This window comes from Sinocyclocheilus rhinocerous, unplaced genomic scaffold (genome assembly GCF_001515625.1).
Source record: "Sinocyclocheilus rhinocerous isolate Xijiao unplaced genomic scaffold, SAMN03320098_v1.1 scaffold797, whole genome shotgun sequence".
In the NCBI taxonomy this organism is placed as follows: domain Eukaryota; kingdom Metazoa; phylum Chordata; class Actinopteri; order Cypriniformes; family Cyprinidae; genus Sinocyclocheilus; species Sinocyclocheilus rhinocerous.
Window position 1 is genome coordinate 419,773 of NW_015632978.1, and position 19,257 is coordinate 439,029.

The following is a 19,257-nucleotide window of genomic DNA, read 5'->3' on the forward strand; positions in this document are numbered from 1 at the left end:
AGATTAGATTTAATACTTATATCATGTTATATTTATATTATTTATTATTATATTATTATATTATATTTATTATTTATATTGTTTTATATTTATATAATTTTAGTTTTATTTATTGTTGTTTTAAGATTAGATTTAATACTTGTCATATTTCTACATTATACATTTATATATCTATTATATTAATTTATATTTCAGTTTATTTACTCATGTTTAATCATAATACATTAACACAATGTTAACAATGTATTAATAAATCAAATATAATTAATAAATAGAAATTAACATTAACCTGCGTTATTAAATTCTAAAAATATATTGTTAGTTTGATGTCTGATGCATTAGCTAATGTTAATGAATTACACCTTGATGTAAAGCGTTATTGTCATTTTTTTTATTATTGTGGAAACTGAGTATAGCATTATGTATGTTTACATCTACTGTGAATTCAATTGAAAATGGCTTAAATATTTTCAGATAATCTGGATAATTAAATCTGCCAAAAATTTGCATTTTTTCCCAATTTGTTTTAGTAATACATTTTTCCTTTTTTATTTGGAAACTAAATCAGATTAATTGTAAATTATTGGCAAGCCTCACATTATGACAGTCTAAGTTATACACTCAAAACAGTATATAAATACGGAGTGTCTATTTACACTAAGTGCAAATAGCCCGCCTTGTTGGCAGAGGCTATTTACACTAACTCCGCCCACCACCAACGTCTGATTTGGAAGGGTATATAAATACGGAGTGGCTATTTACACTAACTCCGCCCACCACCAACGTCTGATTTGGAAGGTTAACACTGAAAAAAGACTGTTGTCAAACATCAGTTTCAGTTTAGCAGATGGTAAGGCTTTTTTTTCTCCCTTTTCAAATCTCATATCGCATCGGAAAGGCATTTATTTTCAATAAAAATGAAGGAAATAATCAAAAAGGTGAAAATAAAGTATCGGGTAGGTATAGGGAAGGCTTTATTGTCCCAATAAGGTGGCATCCATTTAATAATTTGAATTATAATTATAATTTACACTCAATACATTATTATTGCGTACTGTTTTATAATGTACTACAATACTGAGGTGCAGATAATTGCTACTATTTGCAATAAGTAGTATAAATAGCAGAAAATCTTGCTGTTTTAAGTGTAAATAGAATCTATAGCTATTTGCACTTAGCGTAAATAGCATATCGTTAAAAAATACTGCTATTTGCACTTTGTGTAAATATTATCTATCGCCAAGAAAATATGCTATTTGCACTTAGTGTAAATATTATCTATCGCTAAGAAAATATGCTATTTGCACTTAGTGTAAATATTATCTATCGCCAAGAAAATATGTTATTTGCACTTAGTGTAAATATTATCTATCGCCAAGAAAATATGCTATTTGCACTTAGTGTAAATATTATCTATCGCTTAGAAAATATGCTATTTACACTTAGTGCAAATAGCCGCTGCCATAAAAATATGGTTCTGACTGTAAAATTTGATTGGATAAGCCACATTTAAAGTGATATACACACACAATTAAATTAGATATGAATGCTGCAGTATTCAGGTTGCAACGTTTCTTGACAACTGCAAAGTTTTTCACCATTATTTGGGACAAGTCACATTACTCAATGTTTTTGTCATTATCATGTGTAAATAATGAAGAGCACCCTGACCTCTCACGCACAGATATAAATCTACACATTTCTGCCATTGCATGGTATATGAGTCTATTCTGTCCAACATGTAGCTCCATATCGGCAGCATCAAAAGCATTTTGTATTGTTGATCCATTTGCGGGGACTGTGGATATCGGTGGATATTTGACATGCATTGGTCTGAGTGGACAGGGAAAAGGAAAATCATGCTCACTGAAGCTTGAATGAGACGGGCCGCTGCTCTCGGCGAACGCCTTATCAAGCCAGCACCAGGCTATTGTGCCAAGTCGGGATGTTTCTGTTTACTCATCCGTTTGTTTGTTTGTTTCCAGGTGCTCCAGAAAGGAAGCCTGCGAGAAGTGGGCCGAGCCGCTTCACTTCAGTACGGAACTGAAACAGTGTGTCGACATCACTGTCACTCCTGATAACATGTCCGTGACCTCTGCTTCCACACAGGTGATTGAGTTTATATGCTACTCCAGAAGTAGCTGCAACCATCTTCATAATTCATTTTTATTATGGACACTCACAACGGCGTCCTTTATTAGTATTGCTTTTACAGTATAATGAATGCTTTGATAAAAACGTGCTGTATGAGAATGAATATCACAAGGTGGAAATGATTTAAAGGGATGGCTCATCCAAAAATACAAATTTTGTCATCATTTACTCACACTAAACCTGTAGAGCTTCAGCAAACGGGATGATTTTCAGTAAAGAATGGCTTAAATATATCGATCTGTCACACAGATCTAACATATGGCATTTTATTATGCATTTATGGTGCTTTTTTGTCATTTTTGGACTTGACAGACCCAGTTTTGATTTGATAATTATATGGAAAAGAGCAGCTCAGGGATTGATTATATTGAAATTTATGCATTTAACAAAAGCAATCTGTCAGAGAGCCAGCAGTATTCGTAATATACAATGTGAGATTTACTAGACAACTAGAGAAGAGAAGAAATGCAAAAGTAGAAGTGTTTTTTTTTTATTATGCATGTGTAAGATTAATTCTAGATTTAGATTTATAGATAGATCATGTATTTATAGAATGTTGTTCAGTCTTCATCTTTTCTGTTTCTTGAAATAATAATATAGAATTTAATAATAATCTGTATTAGTAAATGCTATAAAACAGGGGATTATTGTTAGTTTATGATATTTAATGCATTAAACTTTGAATTGAAGTGTTGCTGTAATTTTATATTGTATTATATCAATATGGTTATTTTTATGGTGAATTAAATTAAAATTACTAAAATATTTTCAGATAATCTGGATCATTTTTTTATTACTGTCTCTTTATTTGGAAACGAAATCAGATTATTTAAAACAAATTATAAATGACAAAGTACGTTTCTCATTATATAACACCTGAGTTAAAAAATATTTATATTATAAATTTGTAGATTACTATTTATTTATAGAGTATTCTTCAATCTTCGTCTTTTGTGTTTCTTGCAAAAAAAAAAATACAGCTTTAAAACGACATGCGAGTGAGTAAAAGATGACAGAATTTAAATTTTTAGTTGATTTTTTAATATTTTTTTTTCCATTAATGCTTACAGAACCGTGCTAAAACGCTGTTTTTACACATTTTAATCAGGCGGCTCACGTGATGATCTAGCATGTCTGACAGGAGAACGTGTGTGTTTGTGTTTGTGCTCCAGCTGAGTGTGAAGGTAGCTAACGTCCCGAACCTCTCCGCTGGGGTGACGTGTGTGTTTGAGGAGCTAACGGAGAGTCCAGGAGAAGTGCTGGCCAACGGACAAATCCTCTGCATGTCCCCATCCCTGCGGGACGTCCCATCTGTCACCCAGGGATACGGTAAGAAACATGAAATGCCATTTAAAATGCTTGACATCAGCAGTGTGATGTGTTTTGAAATTGGAAATAATATAGGAGGAGACTTGATTTTTTTTCTATTTGGATATGATTGGATTGTAAAAAGCTGTGATATTATGAATTCATAAAACATTTTCTGCCCATGTTGTGTTATATATTTCAGCTAAATTAAACCCTTCTTCCACCATTCCATGGTTGAGCCATCGTCTATATACTAAGACTCTTAATAAGAGTAAACACAGCGTTTAATTTGACAATGAGGCTGAGGGACAGATGTGTAATTTATTCAATAGGTTGTTATAATGTCCTTGGCCATGTCTAATTTACACAACCCATGTTGTGTAGTCCACTAAAAAAATGCATTTTCAATGCAACCTCAAGTTCAACCCATTTTCATTCACGTTATATTGAATATGGCATCTACCCTGACAAGGTCTGAACAGCAAAGGATCTCAGACGGGTCTTACTGACAGCACTAATGGCTTCTTTAATCATCATAATATCATATGTCTAATATTGTAAATGATTTAGCATGGGCTCCTCCTGCTGAGTCTTGGTTCCTCCCAATGTTTCATTCTCATTCCATCCTGGGGGATTTCCTTTCCAACATCACCTGTTTAGAATAAAATGGAATCTGAAAAGCAGCACAACTGTTTTCAATATTGATAATAATTAGAGCAGCAAATTAGCATATTAGACTGATTTCTGAAGGATCATGTGACACTGAAGACTGAAGTAATGATGCTGAAAATTCAGCTTGCCACAGCTTGAACATTCAAATAGAAAAGAGTTATTTTAAATTGTAGTAATATTTTACATTATTACTGTTTTGTTGTATTTTTGATCAAATACTGAGCATAATAAACTTTATTATAAGAGTTTTTTACAGTGTGCAGATTTCATTTTAATTTGTTTTTACATTTAATCGTCTCATGTTTATTTCATGTTTAATTTGGTATGAGCAAAATCAAATATTTCGTGCTGTCTTAAGGTCAAACCGTCAGTGTTGGGGAGTAACTAGTTACATGTAACGGCGTTACGTAATTTAATTACAAAATAAATGTAACTGTAATCAGTTACAGTTACTAAGAAAAAATGTGTAATTAAATTACAGTTACTTATGAAAATGTTAACGATTACAAAGGGGATTACATTTGACGTTTACCACGAGCCGTGTTTTACAGGGTTGTTTGTCCATTTGAAGTTTGTGGAAACATATTTTCAATCTTTCCTCAGTCAGACTGAATATGCATCACTCACGACCTCGTTTTCATTTGCGTCAAATGAAATGCATCTACTCTGACCAAGTCTATTAAGCTGCTCTGCAGAGCTGCTTCGAACAAATTGCGCTTTCGAAATAAAATTTAATTTGATTTAATTTATTCCTTCCGTGTTTCCCGTTTTGTGCCGGTCTTTTTTTTTACATTTGTGATGACTGATAATTACATGAATCTCTTCTGAGCCTCCTGAAGCTTTGAGACCTACTTCATTTCCCCCCTTTTCATTTTTTTTCTGGTTTTTAAGGTACTCTAAGAATTCAAAATCTCCTGATGGTAACTTTTAGACTCCGGAAGCCTGGTATTCCCATTAATAACAATTATTGCATGTCCAAATGGAAATATTATGTCAATTATAGTGAAGTGAGGCCCACAAGTATAATTTGATGGGCAGAGATGTAGTCATTATGGAACGCAAAAGGGTTGCTGAGTTTGAAACATAAGTGCATTTCGCTCACAGATGGAAGAAGTGGATAAATGGTCTCGCAATCAAATGTATTAGAAATGTGAACATTAGTGAGTATATGTGCAGAGAGGGACACAGATGCTGTGCTGTCTGCATTAGACCATCAGTGCCGGTTCAAACAGCCTTTCTCATGCTAACTTCATTTCTCCTGCATTTTCTTCGCCTTTCTCTTCATTACTGTCTCTTTACGTTCTTTTCCAGGCGATAAACGGGTCGTGAAGCTCTCTCTGAAGTCCAAAGAGACGGGTCTCAAATTCATCTCCACCAATTTCATCTTCTACAACTGCAGCGTCTTGCAATCGTAAGTGCGATCGTCAGAGATGTCATGTGACGTGTGAAACTTCCAGCCGGGTTTGATTGGATTCACAGTTATTGAACTAGTTTCCTTCACAGCCACCATTATCCACGTTGTCAGCAATTGTACTATGCCCCCCCCATTATTGTTCATAAATCATAATACTAAATGCACCAATTAATCTTAAATAAATCCTTATTTTAAAGTTTTACAGTTCATTATGTAGTGATAAGCTACATTTTTTTTTAAATCTGTCTCTTTGTGGTCAGATCATGATGGCTGAAATTCAGTTGGCTTTACTGATACAGACAAACACAGCACAGATGTGTCGTGATACTCACTGAAAGCAGAAGAGCTGGATTAGACAGATGTTTGTAGATAAGGAAGTGTTTGCTTAATCAAAACCACATGCATAATTTAATCTAGAGTGCTTATTAAAATGATTTTTTTAAAATCTCCCTTTATCAGAGCTTTGTCTGTTAATATCTGTATCTATTTGTTAATAAATCTTCCTTAATATTTCTGAATGTTACTTTTTTTATATATATAAAGAGGAGTTTCATCATATTAGTTTATAAGGTATCTGTCTGCAGTTGTTCTTGTATGTAAACATACGCTAGTTGGATGTCTTGTGTTCGCTGCCTTTTTAGTGTCTATTTTTCAGCACTCCATTTTTTAAGATGCTGTCATGTTAAAAGGAATTCATAAAAAAAAAAAGTAGCTGTTTCTGGACACAAACATTTCTTATGTGCACAGTCTTTAAGGAAGAGATGAGATGCTTGTTGAAAAAAAGGAATCGTAATGATAATATTCAATGGACCCTTTTCACATTTTTTTTTTGTTGCTGTGACGCATTTGCAGTTATGAATATTATAAATCTAGCTAAATAAATAAATGGTGTCTTTTTTTATAAAACTATTCTTTGTGTTATATTACCTTGCCATTACATTTTAGAAACTTGTCATAGCTGCTGCATTGTTGTTTCTAATGCAACAGATATTTGTTTAATCTTTTGAGAAGTTATAGAAATGCTGTTGTGGATATTTTCATTTGCTTTTGTTGTAGTTTCCATTCACCACTATAGAAGTTTACCCAACTATGACGACTTCTGCCCGTAGCATCTGTCGAAAAAAAGTTGGCTTCTTCCATCAAGACGTCACCTGTTTGCTTATTATAGAATGTGCAGTGGACCGGACTTTTTTCTTCGTAGTTTTTTTGCTGATGTGAGATGTATTGTTGAAGTGTAACCTTGACAAACATGTTTTTCTCTACTCCGATAGCATGAGTACTTTTACAATTATTGCCTTTGTCGAAAAGTCGGGACATTACCAAGATGCCCGATTGTGTCAAAGCAGCTTTACAGTATTAAACAGATAAATAGTGTGTCGATAATGCTAGAGGACGATAGTAAACACTCAGTTTTCCAGTTAAAGTCAGTTCATCATTGATTAGTGCTGTCAAACGATTAATCGCGATTAATCACATCCAAAATAAAAGTTTTTGTTTGCATAATATGTTCTGTGTATATTTATTATGTATATATAAACACACACACATACAGTATATATTTTGAAAATATTTACGTGTCTATTTATATTCATATACTTTATATTATAAATAAATAAATTTAATATATAAAAATAACAAATTTTTCTGAAATATATACATGCATGTGTGTGTATTTATATATACATAATAAATATACACAGTACACATACCTATCTTATGTAAACAAAAACTTTTATTTTGGATGCAATTAATCGCGATTAATCGTTTGACAGCACTATCATTGATTCACCTAGTTCACCTAAAAATTAAAATTTTGTCGTAAACACTCAATTTTCCAGTTAAAGTCAGTTCATCATTGATTAGTGCTGTCAAACGATTAATCGCAATTAATCACATCCAAAATAAAAGTTTTTGTTTGCATAATATATGTTCTGTGTATATTTATTATGTATATATAAACACACACACATACAGTATATATTTTGAAAATATTTACGTGTCTATTTATATTCATATACTTTATATTATAAATAAATAAATTTAATATATAAAAATAACGTATTTTTTTAAATATATACATCCATGTGTGTGTGTATATATACATAATAAATATACACAGTACACATACCTATCTTATGTAAACAAAAACTTTTATTTTGGATGCAATTAATCGCGATTAATCGTTTGACAGCACTATCATTGATTCACCTAGTTCACCTAAAAATTAAAATTTTGTCATGATTTACTCACCCTCCACTTGTTAGAAACCTGTAAGGGTTTTTATCTTCTGCTGAACACAAAAGAAGATAATTTGAAGAATTCTGGTAAACAAACATTTGATGTAGACATTGACTTGTGTAGTTTTTTTTCCATACTATGGAAATCAATGGCTACCGTCAACTAATTAGTTATCAACATTCTTCAAAATATCTTCTTTTGCTGAAAGAAATTCATTCAGGTTTAGAACAACCTGAGGGTCAGTAAATTATGACAGTTTTTATTTTGGGGCTGAGTAATTTTAATGTAGTCAAAAGGAGTTTTCTTCTTTTTTTTAATCTAGTGCAAATATGCAATATTTGTTTTTTATTTTAACTTTTACAACATTTATGATTTTTTTTATTCAAGAGGTGTTTTGCGTATGGAAAATTATTTTTAATTGGATGTCTGAGTTGTTCTGAGAACCTCATTTGAAAACAAAAACATCTGTACATTTCTCAGAAACCAGCAAACATTCTGCTGCAATTGTAATTTCGCTTAGAAACACACAATAAGTTCCCACTGGCAGTAAAAAAAAAAAAGAGCGAGTTGCAGCTCTGTCTGTGGTCAGTAAATGAGTGTAATTGCTTCAGAGGTGTTAGCGCTGGTGTGTAATTGCAGTGCGGTCCAGCTGTTGGCTGCTGAGACTATTTCCGTTTAAGATTTGAGTTATTTTTGCGCTCCGTTCACACGGTCGTCTGCTTCTGCCTCAAGTCAGGTTATTTATATAGCGCTTTATTCAATACAGATTGTTGAAAAGCATGCGGCTTCATAGTAATAACAATGAAAATCACAGTGCTGGGTTTTTCAAATGTGAAACCAATACAACTTCAGCTGTAACATTGCTCTAAAAAGACAATATTGTCAATGTTGATTCAGTTAAGTTCAATCAATATTATGAATGGAACTCAGTTCAACTCTAAAGAAGCTCAGGTCAGTTCAACGTTGATTCGCAGTCATGCCCAAACTCTGGCCTGAGAGCGATCTGCGCTCTATATATTCATGTTCATTTGCACTTCAGTCATCGTGAAGTCTATGCAGAGGGTGGAGACGTGTCGGTGCGTCCCGGAGGACAGGAACCCCCTCGTTTATTTCCCTCCGCCGCTCCTCCTTTCATTCGGGCGCTTTACATCACTTAACCCAGTCAGCCAGCACTATCACGCATTGTTAGCGCCTCCTTTGTTTTTCCAAAACAATTTCGGCCGTTCCAGTTGTGATTTGCATGGAAACGGGAGGGAAATGCGAATTAGTTTATCAAAGGAAGGAAAGCGGAAAACAAAAGGAGGATAAAATATGACAACTGGAGGGAGCCGCCACGTGGTGACGACAATTTGCATCTTGGTGCTGCATATACACGTAGAAAATTAGATGCGCAAAGCTACACTCGGCAATCCGCTCTCTGTATGTGTGAATGTGTGTGCAAGTACAAGCGCCTGTGCTGATCCATCGAGCCGGGCTCGGCAGTTGCCATGGCAACCCACATCCGAGCAAGGCCCGCTACCTTGCCAGCACGGCCTAAAGCCTGTGCCAGATTTCCTGTTTTCACAAAAGCCCTGTGGGAACGTTTAGCCCGCCGATTGTCTTCGCCTCTGGTGACGCCCGGTGGACGGCACCCACTCGTCTTCGTCCTCCTGCCTCCATCTTTATTTCCCACAATTCTTCGGCCACCCAGAGCCAAAGGTCCTTCCCCAGCCCCCTCTTAACCTCCTCTTTCCCTGCGGGATAACGACCACCTGTGATGTGAGAGAGGGGGCAGGGGAGGAAGCCGTAGTGCATTTCAGGATATTTAGTTATGAAATGGCTTATATAAAGCCGAAGCTCTTTATTCTGTTTCATCTTCCCATGCAGCTGTTAGCAAGGGTGTCTTTCTGGTGCTAGTTAGTTTTGGATGTGAATGTGGGCATTCATTAAACATGTGAAACTCTTTTGTGTTTTATTGCTCAGCCTAGATATGCGTGGCCTCAAGTTACCAGGAAGCGCATATCAAAGGACGACTGTGTCCTCTTTCACGGTTTTTATGAATAGTTGGGTAGGTTTTCAAGGAGTAGTTGTAGAGCTTAACAATAAGGAACATTTGTTGATTTTTTTTTTAATGCCTTGCAAATTTTGTTTGATTTTCTGTTCTGTTTGGTTTTCTATTCTGCAGTGTTGTTGCGGTTTCTGCTGATAATGTTATCTGGCAATGTTTTGTTGAATTTCCAAAAATGATTTGTGATAGTCTTAGAAGCAACAGTCAGGACAAAATGTTGTTATATAATAAATCTATCATTTTAATATGCAGTCATGAGCAAAACATAATATATGTATGTAATAACAATTTTGATCAGATATTACAGTATATATCGATAAATATAAATTATATCATTTATATATGTAATAGATAGATGGAACGATAGAACGATAGATATTGGTCTTGGAAGCATCAGTCAGAATGTGCTGAAACTAGAACTAGAAGATAATCAATAATGTTTTGCATGAATAAATATATAATTGTAATATGCAGTTATGAGCAAATATGGATAGATAGATAGATAGATAGATAGATAGATAAAAAAATGTATATATATATACATATATTATAGCAAAATAATAAAACATTTTAATAAAACAATTTTGCATATATATTGCGTATTTTGTATATATAATATATACATCATCCCATCTCAAATTTTGCTCAGAATTAAATATGCATTTGTGCAAAATGGAATTTAAAAAAAAAAAGTGTGTTGTGTATGAGAATATCAATTATTTATATAACTGAAGGCTTGATTTTATCCATTATGAATTGATTGGATTGTGAAAAGAGGGCATTCTAGAGGTAGACCATTGTATTACTATTTGCTAGAAAGAAAGAAAGAAAGAAAGAGAGAAAGAAAGAAAGAGAAAGAAAGAGAAATAATTTGTTGTGACCTTTGTAATGATATGCACAGATGAATCGAGGCCAGAAACTTGTATTAAGAACTTAAATATGGTCAATTTTTTATTTCAGTTTGACTATAGTGCACAAACTCCAGATTTGCCTGCGCTGAAAGTCCAGCCCAGACTCCCAGTGATGGTAAAGCACTCACTTCATCAGAGTGTCACCATTTGGCCGTGCTGTGTTTTTCAGCCCACGCTCAAATTAAAGCTGAGTGAATTGATGGACCTTAAACCCCTGACACAGCATTTTGCATATTTCAGGCGAGACTTGCAGATCGGTTTGCAGTATTTACAACGCATTTCAGCTGCAGTGGAGCGCTGCACCCTCCTCCATCAGCTCTAGTTTGCATCTTTGCCTTCCAGCGTGCTAAAAAACACACCCACGCCGAACCCCTGTCGGCAGTAATATTAGATTTAGCAAGTTCAAACGCACCCATACTGCAAAGAAAATGCATTAACTTGTTTTAAATGACCCATGATAATCCGTACGCTTTCAATTGTTCCGCCAGAGATTGTTGTGCAAGAAAGCGGTCGGTGTAATTTTGCCAGTGCCAACGTCTGGGATGTTTCAAACAGGAGCAGAGGATCTTTTCCTCCTCCCGAGAGCGAAACGAGATTATACTGAGCAATGCAGCTCCAGGTGTGGTGTGCTCGGACTGTCGAGTGCTCTCTGAAGGCGATCTGAACCATGCCTCCAGAGGGAAGGATGTGATTAGGATGGCGTATTGCGTGGGCTTTCCATATGGGACCAGTGGCAGATGAGAGACAGCATGAGATGGAAAAAATCGCCCTGCCGGAAGTGTCCGCAAACCTTCTCACAGCATGCGCTTCATCTCTCGTGGCACGATTGGCCTTTCGTTGGGTACTCGCGTTCGAGTCCACAGGTGCCGCCTACTTATGTTTCTCAGCAGGACGTGACTGTTTAATTGGGAATGTCATTAGGGCCGCTGTCTACAAGACTTTTTCAGGGTCGGGTTAATGACTAATTGAGAAGCGGCGCGAACGAGTCGGGTGTTCAATGGCCCTCGAGGATTAATTGTGTGTGTTGAAGTGAAAGAGCGGATTTGTGACACATTGACCGCTCAGATTTCCACAGCGGCGTCTTCATTCACGCCGAGAAAGTCTCTACGAGAGTTTAAGTCTGGCCCGGGGCTCGTTCAAAATGTTCCCAAGGACAATGATGTGATTTATAGGCGAAGTATTCGAAGAATTGAGGGAATTAATGACTTGAGCCAGAGGTTCAGTTGAGGACAGAGAGTTTAGGTCGCTGCTGAAGATACCAAACGAGTCGTAGTTCCAACTTCTTGTATTTCTGGGTGTAGATCTGGTTTGGTTACTGGATTTTTATTTCTTGTGTGTGTCCCGTTTCCATTGACAGCAACTGCCAAATATGGCCCTGTTTTGTTCGTTTCCATGAAGAAAATCCGGTTCTGCACCGAAAAGATGGTGGTTTTGAACCAGACAGTGCTATTTTCAGATGCTGACAGGAAAGTCAATCTGGTTAAAGTGACACAAAACAAAACTAGATCATTTCTATTGTAATCAATTAAACTGTCTGGGGAAAAAAGCATAAAAATGTATGGATTATGGATTATCTATCTGTCTTGTCTGTCTGTCTATCTATCTGTCTATCTGTCTGTCTGTCATCTATCCGTCTGTCTGTCTGTCTAAATTTTATAATAAAATGTATAATAATTTTATTTTTTATATTTTATTATTTATTTGCAATGTATATGATTTATAAATATATATATAAAATATTATTTTACATCAAAGCCAGTTTGTGATCGCATAAAACCACTGAATTAAATTACTTTGTACTATGTAAAATATGCTTTCAAAACTTGGAATAAGACTATTAAACAAAACCAGTTTTGGGGTGGATTTTGTGGTATAATAGTCAGTTACATTGTGGTTTAACTCTAAAGTCAGTAAAAACTTGGGCTGAGTTCACAGATGACTTGTTTTATGTGCTCAGAACAGACCTCTCATGTAACTCTCTTTTTTTTTCCTCCTCTGCAGGTGTTCGTCGTGTGTTAGCAGCCCTTTCCCCTGCAACTGGTGTAAATATCGCCACATCTGCACTAATAACGTTGCCGAGTGCTCTTTCCAGGAAGGTCGCGTGAGCAGCGCAGAGGTAAGAAACCAAACAAACCTCTGATAAATGACACTCATCAACTGATGGGCATTTTGAGTTATTTTGTAGTCTTTAAGTATTCAAACGCATAATAAAAATCAAGTAATTTGTTTAATCAAATATGTAGATAATGCTAGAAATGTGTTTGCATAAACAGTCAGAATGTGCTGAAAATTACAAGCCGAAAAGTAATGTTTTACAAATAAATAAATAAAAATTAATGTGCATTTATATGAAAATGAAAATGTGCATTTATATATGTAAAAACATTGCTTTTATTTATTATAGTAGAAAAAAAAAATATGTACCATAGATCATGCTTATATTTACTATAATAATGAATATAAAATGTTTTAAATATTAATAATATATATCCTAGATGAAAAACTGTGTAGTTAACTCGTACTGTAAATATAACAGCATGTGCTTTTCTATTGGGAAGAATTAAATTGAATTTTTTTTTTACATTTTGATGTTTTAATGAAACATTTTATTTAAAAAAAGTTGTTTTTAAATCTTTTTCATATTTTTAATTATTAAATTAAAAATACTAATAAAAAAATGCAATGTAGAAATAACAAAAAAAACTGTTAAACTTCAGTTTCTCGTAGCTCTTCACATTCTCTTCCCATCATAAATTTGAAAATCCTTTTGTAAGTAATCTGAATTGTCTTTTTGCTAATCAACTAGTTGGTGCTAAACGAGCGCTTGACTGCCCGTCCCCAGTATAAACGTTCCAGTCTCAAGGGTTTGATCTGCAGTGGTGCCACGTGGCATAATCTGATTCAGATGTATTATGAGTTCATTTGGGATTCAGTGTGGCTTAGATGACTCACTGCTTCACTTTCTCAAATGAAAGATAGATTCAGATGTTCAGAACTGTTCTCAGTTTCCTGCGCTGTGATTTGCCCTAGAGGGTTGGCATTCTTTTAAACCGAGTATGCAAGCTTTTGTGCCCTGCTCCCTGGAGGAACAGGAAGTGAGTACAACAGAAACACTTTAATGTGTCCGCCTCAAATTCGCATACAAATTTAAAGCAATAGTTCTTCCAAAAATGAAAATTGTGTTCTTTACTCACCCTCATGATGTTGTTCCAAAGCCATATGCTGGTAGTTTGTATGTGTCATAAGAATAAACAGAAACATACGGGTTTGAAACAACCATAAGGGTATGTAAATAATGACAGATTTTCTTTTTTGGATCAGCTATTCCTTTGACATCCAGCAAGCCCCTCATGCCGTGGCAGACCCAACCTGGTCAGCGGCTTCTGGACCTGCTTCTGTGTTTCTCTCACAAGTGTCCATCTGTATGTGTCAATCACACAATCGCTTCTTTCACTCATAGTCTGTGAAACACTGGGAACTTTCTCACTCGCTTCATTGTTCGTCTCGTTTGACACTTGCTGGAAATTTGGAGCCAAGGCATTTTCCCTAGACGTGCGTTTACACTGGACGATAAGAGGAAGAATTGTTGCAAATGTCATTCTGACTGAAAATAGAATTTTCACAAGCTATTATTAAGGGAGGACATTTCTCAGAGCGTTCATTAATGCTGTGCTATTAGTTTTTGAAGCTTTTGGAATTGTTTTATTTTATTTTATTTATTTATTTTTGATGAAATAGAAAAAATTATCTGATGGACATTGGACATTGAAGGCAGGACCAAAATACTATAAGCAACGTACACACAGCAGCTGGATCTGTTTTTACTCCTCTTCTGAATCCTGTTCATGCAGTGACACCACATTAACTGGGTTTCCATCCACATATTTATTTTGCCGCTTTTGAGGTGTCACAGTATGAGAATACATTTTTCCAAAATGCAAATAACAGTTTTTTTTGTTTATATATAGAAATATTATTGACATTTTTAGGTTAATTTTATTATGTAAATTATATTTATTTATATTGTGGTTATTGTAGGGCTGCCCCCTAATAGTCGACTAATCTTTAGTCGACCAGAAGAGGCTTGGTCGACCAAAATTTGATTAGTCGCTTAGTCGCAGAAAAAAAAAAAATCCACATTGGCGAAGTCACACAGATCGTTAACAGCTGGTCTATGGTAATACAGTAAATCCGGCAGGACATCCAAACACTCGCCTATCATTCATCCACCACAAATGTGGCTTATCATCTGAAATATGTAAGTAGTAGCAACTTTACATGGCTGCTCAATCTAATGTTAACCTAGAAAAATGTCAAGTGTCTGTGCAGAAGCTGAACAGCAGCGCGCTCCAGGGCTTGCAAAATTTCTAAATCCCTGGTAGCCCTTCGGGCAGGTACTCTTCAAATTTTGGTAGCCCGAAAATTAATTTAACTAGCCCAAATAAAAAAAGACCTTTTTTAAAAAATAAAATAAATAAAAAATATAGAAAATCTGATAGGAGTTTAAATGTCGATCAAAAATATTTTCAATACACTGTCGGCGCAGATGGCCTCGTGGGCAGCGCGCCGACATGTAGCGCCTTTGCGCTTCGGGCGTCCCGAGTTCGAGTCCCGGCTCGTGGACCTTTCCCGATCCCACTCCCCTCTCTCTCTCACCCACTTCGCTTCCTGTCGACTTACTGTCCTATCTAAATAAAAGGCATAAAAAAATGCCAAAAATAAATCTAAAAAAAAATATATATATTTTTTCAATACACTAATATCAACAAATATGAAGGAAGGAATTTTATTTCACTATTTACAGGGTATCTGCTGAATTTTTAAAAATGAATGTAAGGCAATTTATGACCCATTTTAAGAGCTGCACAAGTAAAATGAACACAGTATGAGTGGGGTTGGACAATGTCTGTGGTAACATGCAGTACTGAGCCATAAAATTACATGATTTACAGTTCAGATACAGGTTTTCACAAAAACAAAAAATCTTATACAACAGCATTTCAGCCTTTAGACCATTTTTATGAAAAGGGATAAATCAAGCATATAAATTAATTTAAAACGTATAAATGTACTATTACTGTCTTAATTGTTTAGCTTTTTAGAAGGCACATTAACTTCTTTCTTATATACAACTCTGTGTTTGCTGCGTAAAAACATGTGTTGATATTTGCATTGATCTGACCATAAACCACAAGAAAGGCTTATTGGAAATGCAAATTCATTCTCTGCCACGAGGTGGCGCTTTAGGAGCGCTGAAATATTGCGGTTTCCCCGGTAATGGATGTACACAAAGCAGCTCAGTGCGTTTTGACCTGTTTTTATACAGTCTATGGTTTTGACTTGAAACATGCAGCGCTTATATTTATTCAATGACATCATTGCCTTTTGAAGTTTAATCCAGCCGCATCGTGATTCACGACTCTTGTCTTTCCATCCCCAACTGTAAGACCTCTTGAAATTATAATTAAGACATTTATTATACCATTTAACGTATTTAAAACTTTTTATGACCTTAAGTTTGATACAACTCACTTTAGGAGATTTTAAGGACCCACGGGAGATCTGTATTTAAGATAGCCCGTCAGGCAGAGTGGTGATACATTTTGGTAGCCCGACTGGAAAACAGGAGATTTTAAGGACCCACGGGAGATCTGTATTTAAGATAGCCCGTCAGGCAGAGTGGTGATACATTTTGGTAGCCTGACTCGAAAACACAATAGCCCCGGGACGTCGGGCTAGCGATTTTGCAAGCCCTGCGCTCACTGCAGGACAGATGGAGGCGCCGTTGCGCTCACTTGCTCTTAAAATACTCCGTCATTTCTGGTCATACAGATAAGAGTAATACATCTTTTAAATCTGCAAAGACTACATTTATTTGTGTGCACTCACAATAACAACAAAACGTGCTTTTGTAAAATAATGAAAGCAATCAGGATGCGCTTTCTGCCGTCTCGGTCTCTGTGAACTTGAGCGTGAAACTCAGTGTATGTCTTTGCCTTACAGACATTAAAAATATATCTATAGAGAGTGAAATGTCTACTTTCAAATGAACCAATTCAAATGGAAACCAAATATTCTCAGATTATGTAATCCGTGTGAAACATGCATACAGATGCATCCACTACTGTGGAGATGACGTGTCAGTGTCTCCGACTTAATCTCTTAAACCGAGAACAAAGAAAGCACTAGTTTATCAGTGAATTATTAAAATGTTAATGGAGCCTCCTTACTGTTTTTCCCTGACACATTCATAATCATAGCTTCTGCGGTGCCCTGTGGCAAGCTTTATGCGTGCGCTTGAGCGCTTATTAGGCTTTGTAGGCAATTAAAGGCTCATTATAATGATTTAAATGGTTTATTAATAAATGTGCGATTAGTCGACTAATGCTTAAAATGAACGAATACTAGTCGACCAGAAAAATCCTTAGTCGAGGGCATCACACGTTTATTGTAATAAATGTGTTTATTAGTGATCCACATTTACCAATGAATAGGTTTTGCAGTATTTTTATTTGGTAAGAATATATTTGCATAATTATTATGTTTTTTTATGTTATTTGTGTTTATTTTATCAATTTATTTATTGGTCGAACATAATCACCAATAAACTGTTTTTGCACAGTTTTTTTAATTGGTAATAAAACATTTGCATAAATTATAATGGAATTTTATTAGTTTATTTTATTCATTTGAACCATTTTTTTTTTTTTTTGCAATATTTATTTAATCTGTAAGAAAACACTTTTGGATTATCTTTTTTTTTCTTTTTTCAAATTTAATTTGTTTATATTATTATAATGTTGTGTTTATTTTAACGCAATTAATTGTGAAACACATTCCTTAATTTTTTTAGGATTCCAATTTTTCGTTTAAATGAAATTCTTAACTTGAATGGAAACCATCGCTAGTGACCACTAAAAATTTAAAACTCTTAAGATGTCTTGCTGTTGGTACTAACTGTTGGCATCCTTTTTTGTTTTGTTTTGTTCAAAGACGCAAGACACTAAAATGTAGCTTTGGTTATCGCTATATCCGCCATCATGGTTTTACTCCTGAATGTATAAGCAACCATCCAGATCACTCTAGTAACCATTTAGCAGACTTGTGTCTTGTGCAAAACGAAACTCATTTTCTGCACAATTGCTAGAATCTAGTGCAGTCATTTTTATTTCCATTCTGCAAAGCCGATTTGAGTCAATCACAGCTTCATCCTGTTGATTTTGTAATTCTCCGTTTGGCGCTGCTGTGCTGTGATGTATGTACGGGTGTTTTCAGGGTGTCTACAGTGTAATTCCTTCCAGAATTTCAGGTGCTAATGAGTATCGAGCCAAATAACTTGGCCAACTTTTTTGTTGGTGCCTATTGTTTGTGGTTACTGATGTTTGAAATAGGCCCAAGTGTTTAATGCCTGGGTTGGTGTCGTGTTTCCAGCCAAGATTCTGTTGCGGTGAGGGAAAATAATAGTCTAAGCACAGATTTGGCCCAATCTGTGAATAGATTTACATCTTGTATTCCCGCCTCCTCCTCTTTCTTCTCTCCTTTTCTCCATTTCTATCTCTATTCTGCTTTTCATTTCTCGTCGGAGCGCATTATCGCACACTTGACTGAGCTGTAGGCCGCTGCCTTCACAGGTTGAGAAGTTACGGCTGCCTCTTTGTGTTGTCGGAGTTTCAGTGCACCCGATGACCGAGGAGTGAAGGGAAAACAGCATACGTGACTCTCCAGCTGCTTGGATACCAGACACTGAGTGCAGTCGCTTTATTTATATCTCTCTTGCATTTCTTTGCATCATGATTACAGAGTAAAACCACAGCGACAGGAACAAAGTGGCCCGGCTAACTAACGCTGTAGCTTTAGATGAGGCGAGATGCAGATTTGAATTCAAGTGTGAATCGAAGGTCTAGTCTGCGTTTAGACTGGTTTCAGTAACAGTATGGTTCCCTGTAGACCCAGAACGTTTATGGAAATGATGCTGTGTGATGATGCCACCATTGTTATATATAGCTAATATATTGGTCTGTTTATTTAGCAATTTATAGAAGACGTATTCTACACTTTCATAGCATCTTATTTTCTTTTAAAGGTGGCATAGAATGGAAAACTGTATTTACCTTGGCATAGTTGAATTATAAGAGTTCTGTACATGGAAATGACATACCGTGAGCCTCAAACACCATTGTTTCCTCCTCCTAATGTAAATCTTGTGCGTGCAAAAGACCACTGAAAAAGAGGCGAATCCCAACATAACACCGACTGTGACATTACAGTCGGGATCATTAATATTTACGCCCCCAACGTTTGCATAACATATACCAGCCCATGTTCTAGGCCAGCCGGACCTGCACAGCCAGTGCAGTGTTGCCAGATATTGCTATTAAAACAAACAAAAAACGATAAATAAATAAAAATGAACCGAAATTCTTTCAAATCTTTTGCAATTAAGATAAGATAAAGATATCGCTGACCCTAAACTGCAACGTCCTACTTTATTAACTTTCTAAAGTGTCAAAAAA

General features: G+C 35.5%; 1 protein-coding gene across 1 annotated transcript in view; it reads left to right on the forward strand.

Annotated features, from left to right (window-relative positions):
• LOC107743094 (plexin A3-like) overlaps window positions 1-19,257 on the forward strand; it is a 182,559-nt gene that overhangs the window by 93,062 nt on the left and 70,240 nt on the right. Inside the window, exons 6-9 of the mRNA XM_016556207.1 lie at window positions 1,986-2,109; window positions 3,327-3,483; window positions 5,446-5,545; window positions 12,746-12,860. Of these exons, the coding sequence (XP_016411693.1) occupies window positions 1,986-2,109; window positions 3,327-3,483; window positions 5,446-5,545; window positions 12,746-12,860 (496 nt within the window). The remainder of the gene's footprint in view (window positions 1-1,985; window positions 2,110-3,326; window positions 3,484-5,445; window positions 5,546-12,745; window positions 12,861-19,257) is intronic.